The sequence below is a fragment of the Bison bison genome, unplaced genomic scaffold, assembly GCF_000754665.1.
Source record: "Bison bison bison isolate TAMUID 2011002044 unplaced genomic scaffold, Bison_UMD1.0 scf7180017864254, whole genome shotgun sequence".
In the NCBI taxonomy this organism is placed as follows: Eukaryota; Metazoa; Chordata; class Mammalia; order Artiodactyla; family Bovidae; genus Bison; species Bison bison.
The window spans coordinates 2,429,583-2,456,782 of record NW_011494826.1 but is presented as its reverse complement, the minus strand read 5'-3'; the positions used below and the strand labels follow the sequence as shown (position 1 = coordinate 2,456,782).

The 27,200-nt window shown below is 35.0% G+C and overlaps 1 protein-coding gene across 1 annotated transcript in view; it reads right to left on the bottom strand.

The window, feature by feature from the left end:
* Nucleotides 1–27,200, bottom strand: part of LOC104994175 (chromosome unknown open reading frame, human C14orf39) — a 74,319-nt gene that overhangs the window by 7,557 nt on the left and 39,562 nt on the right. Inside the window, exons 6-18 of the mRNA XM_010847660.1 lie at nucleotides 24,599–24,786; nucleotides 24,431–24,473; nucleotides 22,553–22,673; nucleotides 21,422–21,513; nucleotides 20,700–20,833; nucleotides 19,829–19,905; nucleotides 13,430–13,515; nucleotides 13,285–13,343; nucleotides 10,035–10,096; nucleotides 8,693–8,865; nucleotides 7,247–7,252; nucleotides 6,819–6,957; nucleotides 2,554–2,611 (exon numbers count right to left, since the gene is read on the bottom strand). Coding sequence (XP_010845962.1) covers nucleotides 2,554–2,611; nucleotides 6,819–6,957; nucleotides 7,247–7,252; nucleotides 8,693–8,865; nucleotides 10,035–10,096; nucleotides 13,285–13,343; nucleotides 13,430–13,515; nucleotides 19,829–19,905; nucleotides 20,700–20,833; nucleotides 21,422–21,513; nucleotides 22,553–22,673; nucleotides 24,431–24,473; nucleotides 24,599–24,786 — 1,238 coding nt within the window. The remainder of the gene's footprint in view (nucleotides 1–2,553; nucleotides 2,612–6,818; nucleotides 6,958–7,246; nucleotides 7,253–8,692; nucleotides 8,866–10,034; nucleotides 10,097–13,284; nucleotides 13,344–13,429; nucleotides 13,516–19,828; nucleotides 19,906–20,699; nucleotides 20,834–21,421; nucleotides 21,514–22,552; nucleotides 22,674–24,430; nucleotides 24,474–24,598; nucleotides 24,787–27,200) is intronic.

Sequence of the window (27,200 nt, the reverse complement as noted above, 5' to 3'; positions counted from 1 at the left end):
AACACCTGTACACCCATGGCTGATTCATGTGAATGTATGGCAAAAACCACCACAATATTGTAAAGTAACTAGCCTCCAATTAAAAGAAAAAAAACCTGTCAGATCATTTTAGTCCTTGCTGAACTCTTTAATAGCTTCCCATCTCAAACAGAAACCCCACCCCTCAAAGTCCTTAAATGGTCTAAGGGGCTAGTATGGTGTGTTCTCCCTCCAACCTCTCTGATTCAATTTCCTACCGGTTTTTCCTTATTTTATCCTAATCATATAAATTTAGCTGCTGTTCAATGAACATGCTGAGCACAGTCCTATCTCAAGATCTCTGCACCCTGTGCCTAGAACCTGCACCTCCTTCAGGTCTCTGCTCAAATGTTGCCTTTTAGTGATGCCTTCTCTGATTCTCTCATAACATAGCAACTATCTTCCCAATCCAAATTCTCCCTATTTCCCTTACTCTGCTTAACTTTTCTTCATAATGCTTATCCCTACAAGTGATTAGAGTTAACATCAAGCCCATGCTGATCTAGGCCCACCTGGAAGAATGAATTTGGAGTCTGACTCCTCATAGCACTGTTTTGTTAGAAAATACAGAATTATGGTAAATGTAGAATGATGTGTCTGCCTAGTCTACTGGATGGGATGATACCTGAATTAGAGGAGCTGTGAGTTTATACAAAGTCTTTGGGCCTCATGACTGCTGCTGCTGCTGCTAAGTCACTTCAGTCACGTTCAACTCTGTGCAACCCCACAGACGGCAGCCTACCAGGCTCCCCCGTCCCTGGGATTCTTCAGGCAAGAACACTGGAGTGGGTTGCCATTTCCTTCTCCAATGCATGAAAGTGAAAAGTGAAAATGAAGTCGCTCAGTCGTGACTGACTCTTAATGACCCTGTGGACTGCAGCCTACCAGGCTCCTCCGTCCATGGGATTTTCCAGGCAAGAGTACTGGAGTGGGGTGCCATTGCCTTCTCCGGGCCTCATGACTAGAATAGTATTAAAAGACCGGTGGGAAACTGAGCCTGCTGCTTTTGTGTGTCAAGATGACTTACCTGTGCCATTCCTCTTATTCATAGTGGCTTTACATGTCCCTTGTGGATGAGGTAGCAAAAGAAAGTTTATTATCATTTTGGTAGCTAGTGAGTCTCTTAATGAGACAAAGGTGCTGTACATGCTATTATCATCTATCCCATATCTTTCTATAAAGCTAATTAAACCTAAGACTAAAATTTGTGACACATGAGTCTGGCTGCCAATTTAAACCCATATCAACTGTTTTTAGTGCATTACCTGACATATTAAGGTTGTCTATTTTCAGCTTCTCCCACTAGAACATAAATAAACCCTATGAGAACTTTGCATTTTTGTCCATTATTCTATACAACCAGAAGCAGTATCTGATATCAAGTATGCTGCTGTGCTGTGCTATGCTTAGTTACTCAGTCATGTCCAACTCCTTGGACTGTATGGACTGCAGCCCTCCAGGCTCCTTTGTCCATGGGAACTCTCCAGGCAAGAATACTGGAGTGGGTTGCCATGCCCTCTTCCAGGGATATCAACTATACTATATATGTAATATACATATATATTTATATGTTGAATAAATGAATTAATAAAGAGATAAAAGAAGAAAGAAAATGCAATAAAAAGTAAGCTCCGGCAAGATAAGAAGAAATCCATGGACTTCCCTGACAATCCAGTGGTTAAGACTCTGTCTTCCAATGCAGGGAGCTTGGGTTTGATCTCTGCTAGGGGAACTAAGGTCCCACATGCTTCAGGCTATAGCCAAAAATGTTTTTAAAAAGAAGAAATACAGAAACTCCAGAAGGAAGACAAGAATATTCAACTATATCAAACGCTGTGAAGAGACTCAAATGATAATACATATAAAATACTCATAATGTTTGATAATTGGTAGGTTATTAATACCAATTAATGTGAGAGTTGGACCATAAAGAAAGCTGAGCACCAAAGAATTGATGCTTTTACATGTGGGGTTAGAGAAGATGCTTGAGAGGCCCCTGGACTGCAAGGAGATCAACCCAGTCACTCCTGAAGGAAATCAGTCCTGAATATTCATTGGAAGGACTGATGCTAAAGCTGAAGCTCCAATACTTGGGCCACCTGATGTGAAGAACTGACTCACTGGAAAAGACCCTGATGCTGGGAAAGATTGAAGGCAGGAGAAGAAGGAGGCAACAGAGGATGAGATGGTTGGATGGCATCACCAACTCGATGGACATGAGTTTGAGCAAGCTCTGGGAGGTGGTGATGGACAGGGAAGCCTGGTGTGCTGCAGTCCATGGGGTCACAAAGAGTTGGACATGACTGAGCGACTGAGCTGACTGAACTGAAGTTATTAATAAATATTGGAAAAAGCAAGTTTTGGTAAAGTGAGAGAAGTGAGAGAAGAAGATAAATTGCTAAAAATAATAATTAGTGAGTGGTGCAGAAGTACCATTAGTTTTTAAAGAATATTAACTAAGTGTCTAAGAAAATCAGAGACAAGCTAAACACAAATGGTTAAAGTTTTATATATAGCAAACTTCAAATCACTTACCAATTTCTTGTTGTGATGAGAGAGGATTTAAATTTCCTGAAGAATAATGTTCACCAAACTGAAAAATAATTTCCATTAAATATTACTCATGAAATCAGCAGAACAGTAGGCATAGCATTTATATTAGACTCTGAAGCCTAGTTCTTCTAATAAGCATAATTAGAGTAGACAAAGTGGCAACATTCTATATAGAATATGACTGCAGTTAAAAAGAGGTCTATTTTTAAAACTATCATTGACATATTAAAATAAGGCTTATTGATTTGACTCTGGCAATATATAAAATATTAACAGGCAATACATATTGTACCAAGGATAGTTCCTACTTTGGAATGTTAATATAACCTAAAATTCTAATTAACTTTGTTTTATTCTAAAGGCCTTTTACAAATCGGTTGTATTATATAATAAAATAATACAGTTTGATAGCTTCATGTCAGTTCAAATAAACTTTTGGTGCCAAAAGAATCTGTTTTATTTATAAAATGGGCTTTTCAAAAACTATGATCATTAAATATAGTTTTCTGTTCTCTTTTTTCCCCTCTTAACATTACATTATGAGCATTCTTCCATGTAACTATTCTTCTAAAACTTTATTCCTTTTATGTCATTTTAATATTCCTCTATATGGACATAACATATAGTTTCAATCATTCTTCTGTTTAAACATTTAGACTGTTCCTTTTTTCTAATATAAATAACACTTGAATAAATATTATTATGCACAGATTTATATACTTTGACAATTAATAAGGAAAGCAGTTTTTCCCAGAGATTTTTTTTTTTTAAGTCACTTGAATTTCTTTGTCAGTGAATTACTTAGTCACCAAATGGACTTTGTCCATATCTCTATTGAGGCAGTAATTTTCTTGCTGGTACATATAAGCTCTTTACATAATAAAGATCTTAATTCTTTGTCATATTATTGCAAATATTTTATATCACATTATTGCTTTGCCTTTAAAACTTTTTGACATATAAAAATTTTGTATGTAACCAAACCAAAACCATTTTTATTTTCTTTTGCCTCTTCTTCTACTGTTTCATGTTTAGAGAATCCTTCTTCTTCCTAAGCTCTGGTAAATATTCACCTATATTTCTTCTGAAATATTTTATAGTTAACATTTTAAAATTTAATGCATCTATAGCATCTTGGAGAGGGAAATGGCAACCCACTCCAGTATTCTTGCCTGGAGAATCCCATGGACAGAGGAGCCTTGAGGGCTACAGTCCATGGGGTTGCCAAGAGTCGGACATGACTGAGTGACTAAGCACATAGAATCTACTTGCGCACGTGTACAACAAACACCTAATTTATCCCTCCTAATTTGTGGCCCTATTCATACCACAGTCTAAATTCTTTTGTTTCAAGACACTGTCCATGCCATGGATCAATTAATCAATCCTTGTACCATTATCACACTATTTTGATTGCTCAAAGGTTTATGGGATATTTTAATATGTAGAAACTGAAGTTTCCCCTTACCAGTCTTCTATTTCAGAAAACTGTCTTATCATTAAAATAAGTAGGAGCCATAATAATATTCTCTCTTTCATTTCTCCTGCTGCTGCTGCTGCTGCTAAGTCACTTCAGTTGTGTCCGACTCTGTGCGACCCCATAGACAGAAGCCCACCAGTCTCCCCCGTCCCTGGGATTCTCCAGGCAAGAACACTGGAGTGGGTTGCCATTTCCTTCTCCAATGCATGAAAGTGAAAAGTGAAAGGGAAGTTGCTCAGTCGTGTCCGACTCTTAGCGACCCCATGGACTGCAGCCCACCAGGCTCCTCCATCCATGGGATTTTCCAGGCAAGAGTACTGGAGTGGGGTGCCATTGCTTTTATTCCTAATATAGGTAAATTGTTTAATCTTTTTCTTTATCAATCTAGGAAGTTTATAAATTCTATTAGTTTTTTTCAAAGAACCAACTTTAGCTTTGCTAATATTCTCTATTGTTTGTTTTCTATTTCAGTGACTTCTTATCTTTCTTATTTTTAATTGTACTTACTTTGGGTTTACCTTCTTTTTTTAGCTTTTCAAGGTAGAACTTTAGGTCACTGATGACAGACCTTTCTTGTTTTCTATTAATTATTTAAAGTTATTTTGTTCTGGTTTTGGCAGGAACCCACAGATTTTTATATGCTGAATGTTCATAATTCATTTAAAAATCTTTTCTAATTTATTCTTCGATCCATGGCATAATATTCAGGAATTTCCTAATATCTTATTGATTTCTAATTTAATTTCACTGAGATCAGAGAAAATATTCTACATGATTTATATCCTTTTCAATTTATTAAGAACCATTTAATAGCCCAGAATATGATATATCTATCATGGTGAATGTACCATCACCACTTGAAAAGAATAAATATGTTGCAGTTGTTGGATGTAGAATTCTACAAATGTCAATTAGGTCAAGGGGGTTGATGGGGTTGTTTGGATTTTATGTAAGATATTTCTTGATTGTGTCATCTAATTCTATCAATTGCTTAGAAAGGGGTGTTAAAACTCTCTAACTAAACTTGTCTTCATCTATTTCTTTAATTCTGTCAGTTTTTGTTTCTACGTGCACATGGAGAAGAAAAGACCAACTAATTACCTGAAAATTTTTCCACATTGAGAATATGTGAAGCTTGTTTAGAACTATAAAGCCAAACTAATTTTTAAACTGCCTTTAACTGCACTTCAAATCCTGAGATTCTGTTTTTACAAATAGAATCAATGTGAGACACTTGAAGTTAAAAGCATAAAGACAATGGGGGAACTTTTTTAAACTATCAATACTCAGAATCTTTTAAAAACCACCTCTGCAAGTGGTAGTGGAAAAGTTGGACAGCTGCATAAATCAACAAACTTAGAACACATCTTCACACCATACACAAAAATAAACTCAAAATGACTTAAAGACTTAAATATAAAACAAAACATCATAAAACTCCCAGAAGAGAACACAGGCAAAACAGTCTCTGACATAAATTGCACCTATGTCTTCTTGTCTCCCAAGGCAAAGGAAATAAAAACAAAAATAAACAAATGGGAGCTAATCAAAATTACAAGGTTTTGCACAGCAAAGAAAACCATAAACAAAATGAAAAGACAGCCTACATACTGGGAGAAAATATGTGCAAATGATACAACCAACAAGGCTTTACTTCTAAAACATACAGCTCATATAGCTCAACAACAAAAAAACAAACAACCCAACCAAAAAAATGGGCAGAAGACCTAAACAGACATTTCTCCTAAGAATACACACAGTTGGCCAACAGGCACATGCAAAAAGATGCTTAATATCATTAATTATTAGGGAAATGCAAGTCAAAACTATAATGAGCAATTATCTCACACCAGTCAGAATGGTCATCATTAAAAAGTCTACAAATAACAAATGCTAGAGAGGCTGTGGAGAAAAGGGAACCTCTTACACTGCTGGTGGGACTGTAAACTGATGTAGCCACAATGGAAAACAGTACAAAGATTTCACAAAAAAACAAATATAAAGTTGCCATATAATCTAGCAGTCTCACTCCTAGGCATATACCCAGACAAAACTGTAATTCAAAAAGATATATATACCCCTGTGTTCATAGTAGCACAACTTCCAATAGTCAAGATATGAAAATAGCCTAAATTTCCATTCACAGATGAATTGATAAAGGTGTGTTATATGTTATATATACAATGGAATATTACTCAGCCATTAAAAAGAATGAAACGATGCCATTTGCAGCAACATGGATGGACCTAGAGATTATCATACTAAGGGAAATAAGTCAGAAAAAGAAATCCAAATACCATATGATATCACTTATATGTGGAATCTAAAAATACAATATAAATCAATGTATCTACAAAATAAAAACAGACACAGATACAGAGAACAGACTTGCAGTTGCCAAGGGTAGACTGGAAGGGGAGGGAAGGATTGGGAGTTTGGGATTAGCAGAGGCAAACTTTTATATATAGTATGGATAAACAAGGTCTGACTGTATAGCATAGGGAACTATATTCAATATCCTGGGACAAAACATAATGGAAAAGACTATGAAAAAGAATACATATGTATAACTGAATCACTTTGTATAGCAAAAATTAACAGCAGAAATTATATAACATTGTAAATCAGTTATACTTCAATAAAATTTTTTAAAAATAAATTGTCTCTGTTTTGTACTCTGCTTCAAGAAATTTTGATATTAAAGAATTAAACTTTTTGAGGTCCTAGTGAACAATTTTTTAGAAATAAAATGAGCTTCTCATATTACCTGATGTGATGAGATTTCTGAATCAAATACAGAAGAATCAAATAAATTCAATCCAGGGGATCGAGAAGTATAACTCATTAAAAAAGAAAATCCAGGGGAGTCCTTTTGTGTTTGACTCTCAGTAGCTGTATTTCTATTTCTGATACAGAGAAATAAGAAAATCATCAAATAGTTAAATACATATTATCAAATATTGCAGACTGGTAAGCACCACAGGCACTATGCCATAAAGGTAAGAATTAGCATAGCAGGAAAAAGGAGGAAGGAGTTATTGAAGTGTCAAACCTATGGAGAAGAAAACCTATGGTTTGGGTGGAGAATAATATTAAACAAAGTATAATAATCAATTATGAAATGATAATAAAGAATTCTTTCTAAGCATATACTGTCAGGCTCTATTCTATGTATTTCCATCATCATTAATTTACTTATTCCTTAAACAACCCTTTGAGATAGCTACCATTACTATCACCTCATTTCACAGAAGAGGATTTTGCAGCATAGAAAGATTAAATGATTTGCTTGAAAGAACATAAGTGCCAGAGTTGGGATCTGAATGTAGCAACACAGACTCAAAGTCCAAGTTCTTAAACTTGATGCTAAACTGTCTCCAAGATCTTGAAAGCAGTCATAAAATTTTAGTCTTAATGAAAAGCCAGCCATGACAGATTGTTTCATAAGGGAGTTAAGTTATAAAATGATTTGGGAAAAAAAGTTAGACAAGTCAGTATACAACACAGTGGTTAAAACCATGAATTCTGGAGGCAGAACTGCCTGGGTTTAAATCTCAACTCTTATCACTGATGAGTTGCAGCATCTGTGATTTTGTTTCTTCATCTATAAAATAAGGATAATAATGTACTTACATCTCACAAAGCTGTTGTGAATATGAAAGGAGCAATACTTATAAAATGCTTACACTCAAATTCAAATTCTGCTAAGCCACTTCAATCGTGTCCGACTCGGTGCGACCCCATAGACAGCAGCCCAACAGTGCTATTAAGTGTTAAATAATAGAAGTCTGAAGATACCTCCATAACTATCTCCATGACTGTTAATGAGTCATTTTACAGATTGGTTTTCTCATCCATAAAGAGAGGTTTTAGTATACGATCGCAACACCCTTTAACAGTTCCCAGATTTGAAGATAAATTCCATTTTGAACATCCTGTTTTTGAGTCAACAGCATGACATTTATACATAAAAATCTTACTAGCAATTTAAAATACAGAGTAGAACACATGAGAGAGATTCCTGATGAAGTGAAATCTATTTGACACATATTTTAGAAGAATCCCAGGATTCAGCATCAAAGAAAAGACTGAACTAAACAAAAAGCTTAAATATAGCATTAGTTTTTTGGCTGTAAACTACAAATCTGTGGTTTCCAAAGTTAAATAATGATGTTAGAGACATTTATGTCAACCAAAGTTACTTAAATAATGGCAGTTTTTGTTTAAGACACTACGACATTAAGGCAAAATGACTGCTGGAATATTATTCAGTGGTGTCCACAATCTACCAAATGTGATAGTAACTTTTTAGCTTGACAATTTAATATTTTCCATACATCTTTATTCTTCTAAAAATCTTAAATATTATAATATTAAACTTGATAGGTACTCAGGATCCATGTTACCTTCAGCTAAACATTTCAGGGAAAAATGGGGAAAAGTGTCTATGAAATGAGATGGCAGAGTGGTAGGTATATGACAGTTCATTATACTAATCTCTTTCCTTTTTATATTTGAAATATTCCATAATAGAAAACTTTTTAAAGTTAGAGGTATTAAGCATTTTACTATTCCTATCAATTATTTACATAATTCAAAATATATAGATTCTTTCATCATAATAATTAATTAAAATCTTACATTTCAATTGAGGGGGTTTTAGGTAATTTCTCCACAGAATCAGGTGCTTTCACATCTTCAGGAGTTCTTAAAAATAAAGGAATTTCAGGAGTTCGTGGAAAAATCCCAGCCCTTTCTTCTACTTCATCACTATTACTTTCTATTGGCTTCCCAAAATGTTCTGCATATGTAATCTGCAAAGTCAAAGTAACAGTAAGCTATAAAAAGGAATATTATTGCATTAATAAACTCATATATGTAAAAATATGTGAGGTTAAAAACATCAGTATTAACATATGTTATCAATTCATAAACAAAATAAGTGAAATAAGAATCATTAGTGAAAGTGATACCAAAATATATCTGTCAGCAAACAGGAGAATAATTATTTTCAATTTTCTAATTTTTTTCTTCCCAGCTCTATCTCACCTATCTCTACCTGAAAAATTAACTCACAACCAGGATATACTCAGATTGATGAAGGAAAATGGTTAGAAATAATTTTCCTTTCAAAATTTCCACATTGTGCTCTGGGTCAAGATTTGTATACCCCTTTGAAAGAAAAGGGCAATCTTTTTTCTCATTGGTTATGTTCTTTATATTTTTTGCCCTTATAAATTCATTATACTAGTTTCCCTACAAAATTGAGAACTTGAATACTAACTCCCCTTTATATCATTTGGTAAACTAGGAATATGATTTCTCAAATGTTTGTTACCAAATCCTATTTGGAAACAATTTATTTGGGTCCCTCCAGCAAAAAAATTTAAGTGTGCTTTTTACCTGTATTTCTTTATAGTAGAATACTACTGTTGTTTCTCTTGTTTTATCCCTTAATGGCAAGCCACTCCAGTGTTCTTGCCTGGAGAATCCCAGGGACAGGGGAGCCTGGTGGGCTGCCGTCTCTGGGGTCGCACAGAGTTGGACACGACTGAAGCGACTTAGCAGCAGCAGCAGCAGCAGCAGCTATAGTACATTGCCTACACCTACAATCACTAAAGCTATCTACTATTAAAAAATACTTTGAAGATATTTTTGTGGCAGCCTTGACTAATAATTCAATCTTACCAAATAAAATTTCCTTATTCAGTTATAATTTAGTTGTTGTGGTATCAATATATATAGTCAATTATTAATGACAATTTTTTAAATATTTCATGTAAACTTTTTGTGGTTTCACTTTTAAATCTATAACTCCTCCAAGGAATAGAATCTGTAACATCACAGCAACTTGATTTCTAAGTTAATAACATCCAGACCTCACATAAATAAGCTTTGTTAGCCCAAATGTGAAATTAAAATGAAAACAATATTTAAATTAGAATATTCTACTTAGAAATTAAAAACAAAACATTTGACTTACTTGTGAAGCACATTTTGATTCTGGCAATTGTCTTATTGTCCCTTTATCTCCACACTCAGCATCTGTTTGTTATATGAGAACAAACTACTTTTTCTTTTTGAAATTTAATTGTAAATAAAATAAATTAAACCATATGAAACTGCCAATATTTAACTGTTCTTGGTCAATAAAAATAGAAATTTTAGATACTTCAATCTAATACATAAAAATAATAGAATAAAACCTACATGAACAGTTTAACAAACAAAATTATAAAGAGAACACCCCATGTAACTGCTACCTTGATAAAGAAACAGAACATTATGAGTTCTCCAAAAGGCCCCATATTCCCCATAGCCTCCTTCTCAATGGTAAATACTATTCTGACTTCTGTGATAATCATTACCCTGATTTATCAGTTTATCACTTAAGCAATATACTTTTTCCTGTTTTAAATGTTATATGATGAAATAATAATGTATGTGCTCTTTGTCATGCTTTTTTGGTTTAGTACACTCTCATGAGATTCATCTAAATTGTTGCATATAAACATAGTTTGCTTACTTTTATAGGTGTAAAGTATTCTAATATACAAACACAACACAATGTAACACAGTACTATCCATTCAACTACAGATGGACATTTGGGGCGTTTCTGTTTTGAGGCTATTACAAACAATGATTTTAACACTCTTCTACATATATACTTGTATGTATGTACTTATATTTCTCTAGGTACATACCTAGGAGTGGAATTACAAAATACAGGGTATGTGTATCTTCCATTTTACCAGATGTTAAACTATTCTCCAATTTTAGTTTTGAAACTATTCACCAATTTTTGTTGTGGCAACTGGCCATCCTGAGCTACCCTAGGGAATTATTCAATTTCACAGGAAAAAATTATGACCTCCAATTATAACTTAGTTATATGCCAATAAGTTATTTATAAATGACATATTAAAAGTTTCTACCAATAATTATGAGAGTTTTAATTGTCCTACATTCTCATCAACACTGAACATTGTCAGATCTTCCAAATTTTGCTAATCTGATGGGGGTATAATGATATCTCATTGTGGGTTTATTTTTCAGTTTCCTGATTTGCTGAACATTTTTTTAATATGTTTATCTGCCACAAAAGTTTTTCTATTTGAAGTGCCTATTCATAATTATTTTGCACGTTTCTAATTGGGTTGTCTGTAGTTTTCCTCTTGGTTTGTAGAAGGTTTTACACATTTTTGGAAACTAGTCCTTTGACAGTTTTATTAAAAATATATTCTCTTGCCTCCCATTCTTTTTACAGTGTTTTTTGATGAATAGAAATTCTTAATTTTAATATAACCAAATTTATCAATACTTCTTTTATGATTGGGTTTTTTCATTTTTTTAAGGAAATTCTTTCCTATCTTGAACAGAAGTTTCCCTATTTGGTCATCTGAAAGCTTTATAGGTTTGCCTCTTGCATTAATCATACTACTACTTTCACCATATATTAACTTCTTCAAAAGATAGGCTTGGAGATTGTTGAAGAGAATCTTTCTTCTTCTTACCTTCTTGAGTGTGGAGCCTCACCATATAGGCTCAATGGCAGCTAGGACTATGCCAGATACATACATTTCCCCATGTATCTGTATTAGGGGGTATATTGTTCCTAGAGATTATCCATTCTTCCCTGTCTAACACTGTCAGCTTAGCACATACAGAGGATTATGCTGCTGTTGCTGCTAAGTCGCTTCAGTCATGTCCAACTCTGTGCAACCCCACAGACAGCAGCCCACCAGGCTCCCCCGTCCCTGGGATTCTCCAGGCAAGAACACTGGAACGGGTTGCCATTTCCTTCTCCAATGCATGAAAGTGAAAAGTGAAGTTGCTCAGTTGTGTCTGACTCTTAGCGACCTCATGGATTGTAGCCCACCAGGCTCCTCCATCCATGGGATTTTCCAGGCAAGAGTACTGGAGTGGGGTGCCATTGCCTTCTCTGACAGAGGATTATAAACAGGTGAAATATATCACCTGGATAGATAAGTCATAATCCTTTTTTCCAGAAGAAAGTGTAAGGAATATCCATTAAGTATATTGTCTTGGTTGAATCCTATATTGAGAGTGAGGAACAGGCTTATAGTATATTATATGACCATTCAGAATATGCATATATTTACCACCCAAATGAGTCATTTTTTAAAATTTCAAAATAAGTCAAGAAGAGAGAAAGACTTTTATATAGCCTAATTGCTACTTATTACCGGGCAACTATCAGTCAGTTCAGTCGCTAAGTTGTGTCTGACTCTTTACGACTCCATGGACTGCAGCATGCCAGGCTTCCCTGTCCATCACCAACTCCCGAAGCTTGCTCAGACTCATGTCCGTCAAGTTGGTGATGCCATCCAACCAGCTCATCCTCTGTTGTCTCCTTCTTCTCCTACCTTCAATCTTTCCCAGCATCAGGGTCTTTTCCAATGAGTCAGTTCTTCGCATCAGGGGCAACTATATATATATTTGTATGTGTGTGTCTCTATGATATATTATATATTTTATATATACATATATATGTATGCATACAGTATATATATATATATAGACAATAGATAGATAGATACACACACATAGAGAATGAGTCTGTGTCAAAGGTGCATCAAAGTTCTAAGAGCTACTTGATTCTAGGATAATAAGTTTATACATATATATCCTGTGACCTTTCTATGATTTATTCAAAGAAAATAATCTAAGATAGCAAAATATTTATATAAAAGAATATAGTAGCATCATTTGTAACAGCAAAAAAATCTGGAAATAACAAAAATATTCAGTGTGAGCTAAATAAACTAAATAAATTAAAGCATACCCATGCAAAGACATATTATAAGTCATCTCAAATAAAATATATTTAATGGCATGGAAAAATATCTTCAAGGGCATATCAAGTGGAAAGAAAAAGACCCAAAGTAATATACATAGTATGCTTCAAATTTGAAGGAACAAACAAAAAGAAAAAAAAACACATATGCATAGAGAAAAAAAAATACAATAGTGTATGTAGTATCAGTTATATTTGGGTGGTTGGTATTTTTGCTTCTTTTATATTTTTCTCCATTTTCCAAATTTTCTACAATAAGTGTATTTGTTTTATATTTAAAACATATTTTAAAACCAGGCATGCACGGTGAGTTAGCCAGAGATGCAAATAATCCAAATAATTTATTTGACTAGTATAAAAATCTGATATAACTTGTTACTCCCATTTCTTAGGAATAATATAAATGGCAAATACCTGTATCTCTCTTTTCCAACCATTGATTGCAATTTGATTGTTTCTGTGGGGTTACTAATCTAAAATACAATAAACAACATTTTTATATTATTTACTGAGTTGAGCATTTCAGAAAATAAGTCAATTTCTTATTTTTAAAGGTTACCTGAACTGCATAACATTTTGTGAATTTTTAAAAGCCGTAACATGTGTACATTTTGGATGGTTATTCACAGCAGAGTCATTCAATACCTGAACAAAAGAATTAAGCATTAGAATTGACTATACAAAACAATAAAATGTTTTGCTTGCCATGGCTACTCAGGGCTCTCAAAGAACACTGTCATCCACCTCATCATCACTATTATTATCAACACTGACGAGTACAAACATTAAATGAAACCACTGCATACAAAACATTAAGTCAAACACTGGGAAACAGAAAGGCTTAAGAGTCTCAAGGAATTCGATGTTTTTGAAAAGTATACTTACTATGCCTGATAGTATACATACATTTAAGGTAAACTTAAAATTTTGTCTTCCTTATTCTTGACTAATAAAGGGAATCTTAATTCTTAATCTAATTCATTTATGTTCAGTTCAGTTCAGTCGCTTAGTCGTGTCTGACTCCTTGCAACCCCACAGACTGCAGCACACCAGGCCTCAATGTCCGTAATCAACTCCTGGAGTTTACTCAAACTCATATGTCCATTGAGTCGGTGATGCCATCCAACCATCTCATCCTCTGTCGTCCCCTTCTACTCCCGCCTTCAATCTTTCCCAGCATCAAGGTCTTTTCCAATGAGTCAGTTCTTCGCATCAGGTGGTCAAAGTATTGGAGTTTCAGCTTCAGCATCAGTCCTTCCAATGAATATTCAGAACTGATCTCCTTTAGGATAGACTGGTTTGATCTCTTTGCAGTCCAAGGGATTCTCAAGAGTCTTCTCCAACACCACAGTTCAAAAGCATCAATTCTTCTGCACTCAGCCCTCTTTATAGTCCAACTCTCACATCCATACATGACTACTGGAAAAACCATAGCTTTGACTAGATGGACCTTTGTTGGCAAAGTAATGTCTCTGCTTTTTAATATGCTGGCTAGATTGGTCATAAATTTTCTTCCAAGGAGCAAGCATCCTTTAATTTCACGGCTGCAGTCACCATCTGCAGTGATTTTGGAGCCCCCAAAATAAAGTCTGTCACTGTTGCCACTGTTTCCCCATCTATTTGCCATGAAGTGATTGGACCAGATGCCATGATCTTAGTTTTCTGAATGTTGAGTTGTAAGCCAACTTTTTCACTTTTCTCTTTCACTTTCATCATGAAGTTCTTTAGTTCTTCTTCACTTTCTGTCATTAGGGTGGCGTCTTCTGTATATCTGAGGTTATTGATATTTTTCCCAGTAATCTTGATTCCAGCTTGTGCTTCATCCAGCCCATCGTTTCTCATGATGTATTCTGCATAGAAGTTAAATAAGCAGGGTGACAATATACAGCCTTGATGTACTCCTTTCCCTATTTGGAACCAGTCTGTTGTTCCATGTCCAGCTCTAACTGTTGCTTCCTGACCTGCATACAGATGTCTCAAGAGGCAGGTCAGGTGGTCTAGTATTCCCATCTCTTTAAGAATTTTCCACCGTTTATTGTGATCCACACAGTCAAAGGCTTTGGCATAGTCAATAAAGCAGAAGTAGATGTTTTTCTGAAACTCTCTTGCTTTTTCAATAATCCAACGGATGTTGGCAATTTGATCTCTGGTTCCTCTGCCTTTTCTAAATCCAGCTTGAGCATCTGGAAGTTCATGGTTCACGTGTTGCTGAAGCCTCGCTTGGAGAATTTTGAGCATTACTTTACTAGCGTGTGAGATGAGTGCAATTGTGCGGTAGTTTGAGCATTCTTTGGCATTGCCTTTCTTTGGGATTGGAATGAAAACTGACCTTTTCCAGTCCTGTGGCCACTGCTGAGTTTTCCCAATTCGATGGCATATTGAGTGCAGCACTTTCACAGCATCATCTTTCAGGATTTGAAATAGCTCAACTGGAATTCCATCACCTCCACTAGCTTTGTTTGTAGTGATGCTTCCTAAGGCCCATTTGACTTCGCATTCCAGGATGTCTGGCTCTAGGTGAGTGATCATACCATCACGATTATCTGGGTCGTGAAGATCTTTTTTGAATAGTTCTACTGTGTATTCTTGCCAAGTCTTCTTAATATCTTCTGCTTCTGTTAGGTCCATACCATTTCTGTCCTTTATTGTGCCCATCTTTGCATGAAATGTTCCCTTGGTATCTCTAATTTTCTTGAAGAGATCTCTAGTCTTCCCATTTCTATTGTTTTCCTCTGTATCTTTGCACTGATCACTGAGGAAGGCTTTCTTATCTCTCCTTGCTATTCTTTGGAACTCTGCATTCAAATGGTATAGTTCTAGAAGGTCTTGTAAGTCTTCATAGAATTGTTCAACTTCAGCTTCTTCAGCATTACTGGTCGGGGCTTAGGCTTGTATTACCATGATATTGAATGGTTTGCCTTGTAAATGAACAGAGATCATTCTGTCGTTTTTTAGATTGCATCTAAGTACTGTTGTAGTACTTGGATGCAGTATTTGGATGCAATTAATTGATGCTTTTGAACTGTGGTGTTGGAGAAGACTCTTGAGAGTCCCTTGGACTGCAAGGAGATTCAACCAGTCCATTCTAAAGGAGATCAGTCCTGGGTGTTCTTTTGAAGGACTGATGCTAAAGCTGAAACTCCAATACTTTGGCCACCTCATGCGAAGAGTTGACTCATTGGAAAAGACTCTGATGCTGGGAAGGATTGGGGGCAGGAGGAGAAGGGGACGACAGAGGATAAGATAGCTGGATGGTATAACCAACTCGATGGACATGAGTTTGGGTGAACTCTGGGAGTTGGGGATGGACAGGGAGACCTGGTGTGCTGCAATTCATGGGGTCGCAAAGAGTTGGACACGACTGAGCAACTGAACTGAACTGAACAGATGTCTGTGTCTCTAAATCCCCTATACCCTCTAAAATTGAATACAGGAAAGGAAAACAAGTTAAGAGAGTAAATCCTGAAACCTTCTTTTTTAAAACATGTATGACACATATGGCAGAACTAATATATTGTTTTTAACTTTAAATTTTATGTAATGTTTAATCACTGCTTTACTAATGTTTATACTGTTTGTTTCAAGTCTTTCAATCTCCCCGAGTCACTCATTTTGAAGAGTTACTGATTTTTCTTATTTTACCTGTAATTAAAATATCTTTAATAGGGAAGTTTATCCATTTATTTTTGTTATAACAGCCATTGGTCTTAATTCTGTCATTTTTATTTTGCTTTTGTTGTTGTTGCTCAGTTGCTCAGTTGTGTCCAACTCTTTGCGACTCCATGCTTTTCTGTCCTTCACCATCTCCCAGAGCTTGCTCAGATTCGTGCCCATTGAGTCAGTGATGCCATCCAACCATCTTATCTTCTGTCATCCCCTACTCCTCCTGCCTTCTATCTTTCCCAGGATCAGGGTCTGATTTACAATGAGTTGGCTCTTCACATCAGGTAGTCAAAGTATTGGAGCTTCAGCTTCAGCATCAGTCCTTCTGATGAATATTCAGAGTTGATACCCTGTAGGACTGACTGGTTTGATCTCCTTACTGTCCAAGGGACTCTCAAAGAGTCTTCTCCAACACCACAGTTCAAAAGCACCAATTCTTTGGCGTTCAGCCTTCTTTATGGTCCAGCTCTCACATCCATAATGACTACTGGAAAAACCATAGCTTTGACTACACGGACCCCTGTAGGCAAAGTAATGTCTCTGTTTTTTAATACACTGTCTAGGTTTGTCATAGCTTTTATTCTAAGAAGCAAGTGTCTTTTAATTTTGTGCATGCAGTCACCATCTGCAGTGATTTTGGAGCCCAAGAAAATAAAGTCTGTCACTGTTTCCACTGTTTCCCCATCTTTTTGCCATGAATTGATGGGACCAGATGCCATGATCTTTGTTTGCCTCTCAGACGACATTTGACAATATCTGGAGATACTTTTGATTGTCATAAATTGCAGATGAGGTGCTACTGGACTCTAGTGGATCACTAGAGTAATTAATTTTTCCTGTGGACAACCCCACAATAAAGAACTAATTATCTGATCTAAATGTCAACAGTGTCACTATTGAGAAACTCTGATCTAAGGTTTGACAGAATTCACCTGAAAAATTGAGTCTGAAGTGTTCTGAAGGGCATGTGTGGTAGAGGGAAAAGGGAGGGAAATAAGGGAGAAAAGAAGGAAATAGGCATTTATTTACATTTCAGTTTCATTTACATTTCTGTTTCTTATAAGTTATTGATCTATTCATGTTTTTTTCAGTCTAGCAATTCATATTGTCCAAAAAATTTTCCATCTCACCTAAATTTTCAAGTTTGTTGGTATATAATTTTACATAGTATCATCTTAGGACTTTGAAAAGATTTCTTTCATAGATGTATTGATATACACTTTTCCCCCACTTTATACTTTTTTTTATGATGGGGGACTTCTTTTTTCTGTACACTTGCTGAAACTTATTAGCGTTTGGCTATGTTAATTAACCTAATTTCTAAATTTCATAAATTTCTGCTTTTCTCTGTTAATTCCTACTTTTTTGCATTATTTTATTTTTATATTTTAAGTTAAGCTTTGCATACTTTAAGTTCAACATTTCAGATTAATAGTTAATGTTTGGCTGATTTTAATCTTCCTTATTTTCTAATATGCTTGTTTTCAAACATAAACTTCTCTCTGATTTCACAGGTTTGGGATTATAGTATGCTTTTAAATAATTTTTAAATTCTATTTTGATTTCTTCTATAACCCAAAAGTAATTCAAAAGCATGTGAATTATGGCAGAATAATTCACATGTGAAGAAGAACTAAAGAGTCTCTTGATGAAAGTCAAAGTGGAGAGTGAAAAAGTTGGCTTAAAACTCAACATTCAGAAAACTAAGACCATGGCATCCGGTCCCATCACTTCATGGCAAATAGATGGGGAAACAGTGGAAACAGTGGCTGACTTTATTTTTGGGGGCTCCAAAATCACTGCAGATGGTGATTGCAGCCATGAAACTAAAAGATGCTTACTCCTTGGAAGGAAAGTTATGACCAACCTAGATAGCATATTGAAAAGCAGAGACATTACTTTGTCAACAAAGGTCCATATAGTCAAGGCTATGGTTTTTCCAGTGGTCATGTACGGATATGAGAGTTGGACTATAAAGAAAGCTGAGTGCAGAAGAATTGATGCTTTTGAACTGTGGTGTTGGAGAAGACTCTTGAGAGTCCCTTGGACTGCAAGGAGATCCAACCAGTCCATCCTAAAGAAGATCAGTCCTGGGTGTTCATTGGAAGGAATGATGCTGAAGCTGAAACTTCAATACTTTGGCCACCTGAGGCAAAGAGCTGACTCACTGGAAAAGACCCTGATGCTGGGAAAGGTTGAGGGCAGGAGGAAAAGGGGACGACAGAGGATGAGATGGTTGGATGGTTTGGGTGGACTCTGGGAGTTAGTGATGGACAGGGAGGCTTGGTGTGCTGCAGTTCATGGGGTCGCAAAGAGTCGGACATGACTGAGCGACTGAACTGAATTTCTTTTTACTCAACCAAATAGTTTTTTGAGGAGAAGGCTATGTTTTTGTTTAACTTGTTTAACTTTTTTGATGTTGTGGTTAGTAAAGATAGCAGCTTTTTAGAATGGAGGACATATCCTTTTTGTTTTTAAAAATAGTCAATTTTGGTGAATACTGCAAACAAAATTTAACTGAATTATGTGTATGTTGGGCACAAAGCTTACTATTTGTGTTGGATCCTCTACATCCTTACTTATTTTTCATCTACTTGATTCATTCTTGTTGGCAGAAACTGCTAGTTTTTCTATCTTCTTCAAAATCGACATTTCCTTTATGTTCTGATTTAAAAAGTAAACAAACAAAAAGCCCATCATGTTTGTCAACCTCTCTGCAGATAGAGGTAACCATGTTATAAAGTTCTTGTCAATGAAACATTAACATAAATTATTTAAGGAGCTTCCATGAAATATCCTTAAAAATGAGGCTGACTCAACAAGACTTTTTTCCCCTTTTTCTTTCCTCCCTAGGAGGAAGATATGATAGCAAGTTGTAATGGTTATTCTGACCATGAAATAACTTTGAGGTAAAAGTTTAGCATAAGGATAGCAGGAAAAGAAAACACCAGTGGAACTCAAGAAATGATGACATTATGGAGATGGTGCCACAATTTCCCTCTTCAATCTAATTCCTTGAGAAATGTCTTTTAGATTTTGGTCTATTGGGTACAGTGATTGATATTTTCAAATATCTTTTATTTTTAGAAGTAAAGGACACGGCTACAGTATATGCTCAGGCTACCATACAAAACTCTTTAAGTTTTTCATATCCTGAGATTGTACTAATGGCTAGTTTAATATATTTATAACACACACACACACACACACAAACACACACAGCCTAAATGCAGTATATTCACTATACCATTTAACGCAAGCATTTCATTTATACTATTAAAAAAGAAATACCTACATGTGCATCATTTTCTTTTTGCTTGGAGTCAATATTGGCAAGCTTTGACTGACTCACAGAACTTTCTTCTTTTTTATCTAGATTATTAAATTGTACAACTTCAAATCAATTCCAGAAATAGAATCAAATGTCATGTCCAACATTTAACCTCACCTTGTAATTTAAAAAATCAAGTTACAAAATATTTAAAGTAAAGAATTATGAAATTATTACATAATCTTAATTCTTCAATATATAGTAGCTATTATAATAACCATGTATATAAAATGAAAAACAGCTGATTAAAAAGAAATAAGTAAATTTTTTAAATTAAATTTTAAAAAGTAGCTGACAAAACTACATCTTTATAATGTGGAACCAAAGAACAAAGAGTGGTGATGTAAATGACTGGGGAATAAAACAGCTAGTGTAGTTAACCTAGCACAATGTAGTTAATCTATCCATCAAATAAAACATGATTTAAATGTCTCAGTGACTAAGTCACAGTATCATTACCACAAGTCTCACCACCATGGGGTCGCAAAGAGTCAGACACAACTGAGTGACTTTAATCATACATACTGATAATACAACTTCTCAAATGAAAAATATACAATTATTCATCCTCTTCTGATAGCTGGAAACCAGACTAAAACTCTTTTTAAAAATAAATCATGAGTGATTTCTCTCTCAAAAAGAAAAATATTATGTATAGAAGGCACATCTTGCTTGCTCTCAGAAAGAACCAAAGTGGCACTTTATGAGTTTATAAGTCTCCAGTATTGTTAGCTCTTGCTTACACTAAGTGATAACTAAAATTGCTCCTTTCTATTTCTTCTTTTATATGTTCTCAAACAAAACTAAGTTTTTGAATAATAAACAGATACTGTACCTATAATTCTTGGTTCTGAAGAATGCATCTTTATTGGTTTTATTAATTTCTGAGATTCATATGGAAGAAATAATTGACTGTTTTGAAGGGTTTTGTTCAACATAAGTACAGGTTGCGGATCTTTTTCAAAAATTCTAAAGATAAGAGTGAATAATATTAAATATTAGCTAAGGAAAAATTAGCATATTTTAAAATTAGAAGAGCTATTTTGATATTATATAGCTAAAACTCCTCAAATTGTATACAATATGTAATCAATTTTAAATGTAGAATATCTGTTCATATAAAGAAAGAGAGGGATTGGGGGCAAGAGAAGGGGACGACAGAGGATGAGATGGCTGGATGGCATCACTGACTCGATGGACATGAGTCTGAGTGAACTCTGGGAGTTGGTGATGGACAGGGAGGCCTGGCGTGCTGCGATTCATGGGGTTGCAAAGAGTCGGACACGACTGAGCGACTGATCTGATCTGATCTGAAAGAAAGTCCTATTTTAAAGTTTACCTATACCATTCTCTCGGGGCTTCCCTGGTGGCTAAAATGGTAAAGAATCTGCCTGCAATACAGGAGACCCTGCTTGGGAAGATCCACTGGAGAAAGGAATGGCTACTCTCTCCAGTATTCTTTCCTAGAGAATCCCATAGACAAAAGAGCCTGGCGGGCTCCAGTCCATGGTGTCGCAAAGAGTCCGACATAACTTAGTGGCTAAACCCCCACCATACCTTTCTTTCAATTCCTTTCTCTTTTCTACGTTTTTATTTTTTTCTTCTAGAGTTTCTGGAAGATTCTTCATTTCATAATGTCTTGCAATCTGCTAAAAAGAAAAATGACAAAGCAAAACAAAATAAATACCTGCAAAGCATTAAGAAACATTTGGTTATCTTAACTAATGAATATGATTTTTTTCTACATAATCACAAGATTTATATTTTTGGTAGTACTAACAATCTTTTAGTGAAAGTTACTAAAACAGTCAAAATTAACAATAAATCATACTCCTTTTATTTTTCCTTACAACTCCATTAGGAAACCTAGATTTCAATCAACTTTCATTCTTTTTAAAAAGGACAATCAGAAGCAATGTAAACGTTGATTCCCTACATAGAGATGTCCAATAGTTACTATATATTTTAAAGAAAGTGACACCCACTTTCTTCTTACTAAAATGATATTACTGTTATGTGGAACCTCATGCTTACGGATGATAAATATACCATCTTTAACACAATTTTCATAAAATTTAGAAAATTAGCCATTCAACTTTTTCTCAAAATTTGGAAGTGACTTTGGTGTCTCTCATACTCATCAATTAAAGCCACATTTCAATAGATAACACTAAAAATATATTCAAGAAAATATCATGTATCATCAGTCTTAAAGGCTAAAAACTAGTTCTGTCCTAGCTTTATAAAGACTTTAGTCATAAATTTTCTACGTTAAGGTTTTTAAATCATTTAATAACTTGTTTTCCTTTATGAGAGCACTGCTGTAAGCTCTGTTAATGCCTTTAAATATCTATTATTAAGCTCCAACTTGCTCTTTATCTTCTTTTCTTAGCACTCAAAGAAAGTTAAACTATTTCCCAAAACTCAGAGTTGAATATCAGTTCAGTTCAGTTGCTGAGTCGGTGATGCCATCCAGCCATCTCATCCTCTGTCGTCCCCTTTTCCTCCTGCCCCCAATCCCTCCCAGCAAATATACTCAATATCTAAAAACATTTTGGCTCCAAAGGTAATCTGAGGCAAATAAATTATTGAGTTGCTTTAGAAATAGCTCTTCTTAGGCTGTCATCTAACATACCATTACACTTATACATTAACACACATATTAGAAACATATAACAAAATTAATACCTGGTTTAAATAATTAATTTCTATTTCCATGTCATCTACTTCTTTCTTCAAGTCACATGATCTTTTGGAAAACTGGTTAGCATGTTTAAGAATATCTTGTGTTTTATATCTCAAATTAACCCTTTTATGTTAAGGAACTATGTAATATAAATAACTTTCACATTTATAATATAAGTACTATATAAAAAATAATTAGTATTATATAAAATTAATTATATATATATCATATACACAATATGAATAACAGTATCTGAAAACAGCAGAAAGACTAGTACAAACATCTGGAAAACTGTCAATTTACTGTTTGTCTACATTATATACTTAGCTTAAAAATAACATTTCATCAAAATACATGTTAGGATTTTTTCTTTCAATTAAATTTTTTCACAGGGCAGTTTTTACTTTTATTTTTAACCCGTTTATCATGTCATTCGGCATGATGAACATAATTAAGTCCAAACTTAACTGCTTCAGTTTCTGTAATTTATTTGTTCCAAGATCAACATTATAAATCCACTCACTCTTCCTCTTCTTGCTCTTTATGGTCCATCTGTGCACCAGGAGAACTCAAAAGAGAGCTATATCTTCTGTTTGAACTTTCTGCTTGAACTAGATTTACACTCAATTTGAAGTAGAGAATCTCTCAACTGCTAACAAACATTCTGCATGAGTAGTAGTTTCTACAATTTCCTAAGTTACTCTGTAATCCATTAGGAAAATTTTTAAATGTTTAATGCTAATGAACAAGAACTCCAGAGAAAATCTTTGCCAGACCTTTCCTATTTCACTAAAATTTAGGATTTATATGCTAGAGTATAAAATTTCAAATGAACATTATTTATAACACTATGCTATTATCATAATATCAATTTAAATTTTTTAGATACATTTAACTCCTAATCTTCAACTCTCCCCACCTTCATCACCTCTTCATGTCTATCAAACAATGTCTCACTCATTTCTACAATCCAAGTCCCTAAACCCCTGCTGTGCCTTCTGCATCTACCACCAACCTCTGCCTCTTCCCACTGAAAGTTAAAACACTCACAGTTTAGCAGAGGAAATGGACATGCAAACAAGTAATTCTAATGCAGTGGCAATGTATTAGATCAGCAGCAAATGAACAACTAAGTATAGAATAAGCTAAAACCCAAACATGAAGAGAGCAAACAGCAAACAGCAAAGGAGTTAAAAGGATGATTTACGATGAAGCAGAATGAAGCAAGGTAGAATGCAGGGATAAAGAAGACTTAGTGCAAACAGTGGAGTTATAATCTGATAGGAAAGCATATGAAGGATTGTGGAGGTTGGAAGAGGATTAAAGTTCCAAGTTCATCATGGGAGAAGATCTCCTTGACAAAGAGATGAGACTTAGACCAATTAAAAATTACTTAAGCATCTAATACAATGCCACTGTATTAGAATTACTTGTTTACATGTTTGTTTCCTTACCAAACTGTGAGCTCATTATAAGAAAGCTCTGTATCTTCTTGAGTACTTCCTGCCACAAAGTAGATACCCAGTGAATTGTGACTCACCTCCTTACCACCTTCCATCCTAATAGAAATAATCAACTGATTTAATTGAAACTCTTTGGTAAAACAAAGCAAAATAACTTTTTCATTGGTTGGGTTGCTAAGTTAAGCCACTTAAAGACAAGTACATATACCACTTCATTTGCATTAAAATTTCTTGCTTCTGATGACATGCACATATATGAAAACTAATTCCAGATGACCTTTAAAGTAATCTCTTAATTTTTTAATTAAACAAAAAACCAAATCAATGTAATAGTCACAAGGAAACACAGTAACAGCTAGAATACAGAAATAATACTTATCAAATAAAAATTCTAAGTAGAAATACTACTGTGGATACATATGTAGTGTCCAACTGGTAAGTGATGAAAAGGGAGAAGGCACTGCAAAACAAAACCGTATTTTAGATTGATTTATTATATTATTTTCACTACAAGGGTAATGTTATTAAAACAGTATGTATCAAAAATATGTATGTATCAAACAGTATGTATAAAAAAATTAATACCTAAAAATTCCATAAAAATAGTTTCATTCACTTTCAGTTGTTCAGTACTTGCCAACACTCTGTTTTGAATTTCTTCATATTCTCTTTTCTTCTCATAATATTCACGTGAGAGGGGTGTTTCTGAGTATTTTAGTTGGTATTGCTTTAAAACATCTTTATACTGACATATATAACCATGGTACATTTTTCTGTTAAAAGAAATGGTATCAATATAACAAAAGTGCATCTAAAAACTTTCTAAAATCACTTGTTAAAAACTACTAAATTAAGCATAAAAGACAAGTTAAAAATCTACTTATTTTTGCTTCACTCAATACTGTCTGCCCTTTAAACTTTTCTTAACTCTATTAAACTTTCCAATTCTCTACTCTTTTTCTTCACTACCTGAGTTACTCACTCCTTAATCCTCTTCAATTAAAATTCTACTTCCACCATTCTAATGAATCCACCCTTCCCAAGGTTACCAATGATCTAATTTGTCCAACTTAGTGATCTCTTTTCACTTCTCATCCTACATGACAATGCAGAACCTGGTTCTTTTGATTACTTCTTGAATCTCTATTCTCCCTGAGTTCTAAATCTCTATTCTTCCCAGTTTAGCTACCTTTATAACTATGCCTTTAAATATCCTTAAGTTTTCTAAGCTAAAATTATCACTTTCTATGTGGCAGAACTTTGGGTTCACAATCATTCTTGCATATTCCACAACTGTTTTATAAGAAAATTTCAGCACTGTTTGGAGGAACTCCTCCAGTACAGTTCAGGTAGAGGTGAATGATCATCTCTTCAAGAACCAGTCTTGAGTGAGACGGTCAATTCTTGTAAAAAAGGTATTAACTCTTCCTTCTTACCTGAACTTTGCTTAATCTACAAGACAAGTCAGTTACTATGATCTATGGGCCAAATCTAACCTGCTACCTGTTTTTGTACAGTTTATCAGCTAAGAACAATTTTTACATTTTAAAATTATTTTTAAAAATCAAAATAATAATAATAATACTTCATGAAAGTTAAAGTGAAGTCACTCAGTTGTGTCCGGCTCTTTGCGACCCCATGGACTGTAGCCTACCAGGCTCCTCTGTCCATGGGATTTTCTAGGCAATAGTATTGGAGTGGGCTGCCATTTCCTTCTCCAAAATACTTCATGACAGATCAAAATTAATGAAAATCAAGCTGCAAATGTCCATAAATAAAGTTTTATTAGAACACAATACTTACATATTGCCTACAGTTGCTCTTATACCAAAATACCAGACTGGAGTAGCTGTGACAAAGACTTTAACATTTAAAAAGCCTAGAACATTTACTATCGGGACCTTTACCAAAAAAAGTTTGCCAGTCCTCACAACATTGAACATGTTCAATCCAGGTTCACTGCAAAACCATATTCTTGAGAGAAGAAAAAGATGGCAGAGTAGAGGGACAGGGAGCTCATCTCTTCCCACAAACACAACAGAACTACATCTACAGGTAGGATGATTCTTATAGAATACCTACTTAAAGCTTGCAGAAGATCTCAATTAAAGCTACAAGGAAGACTACCATGTAACCACTGCTCCTGAAGGAGGACTGAAATCTGAGCCAATTATCTGCACTCCCACTTTGGCATGGGGTGAGGCTTGGGCAGGTTCTCATGCAGGTGGATTTGTGAGCACACTTATATGCCTCATCCCTTCATAGATCATAGCCTTGTTGTGGCAAAGGACTGGCATAACTCAATGGAGCTATCAGCCATGCTGTTCAGGGCCACCCAAGATAGACGCATCACAGTGAAGACTTCTGACAAAATGTGTTCCACAGGAAATGGCAAACCACTCCAGTATTCCTCCTGCGAGAACCCCATGAACAGTATGAAGAGACAAAAAGATATGACATCAGAAGCTGAGTCCCCCAGGTTGGAAGATGTCCAATATGTAACTGGGGAAGAACAATGAACCATTACTAATAGCTCCAGAAATAATGAAGTGGTTGGGCCAAAGCAGAATTAGCACTCAGTTGTGGATGTGACTGATGGGGAAAGTAAACCTCGATACTGTAAAGAACAATAATTGCACAGGAACCTGGAATGTTAGCTCCACAAATTAAGGTAAATAGGCTGTGGTCAAACAGGAGATGGCAGGCGTGAACATCACAGTTTAGGAGTCAGCAAACTAAAAAGGACTGGAATGGGTGAATTTAATTCAGATGAAATGATCTCCTTTAGGATGGACTGGTTGAATCTCCTTGCAGTCCAAGGGATTCTCAAGAGTCTTCTCCAACACCACAGTTCAAAAGCATCAGTTCTTCTGTGCTCAGCCCTCTTTATAGTCCAATTCTCACATCCATACATGACTACTGGAAAAACCATAGCTTTGACTAGATAGACCTTTGTTGGCAAAGTAATGTCTCTGCTTTTTAATATGCTGGCTAGATTGGTCATAAATTTTCTTCCAAGGAGCAAGCATCCTTTAATTTCACGGCTGCAGTCACTATCTGCAGTGATTTTGGAGCCCCCAAAAATAAAGCCAGCCACTGTTTCCACTGTTTCCCCATCTATTTGCCATGAAGTAATGGGACCAGATGCCATGATCTTAGTTTTCTGAATGTTGAGTTGTAAGCCAAC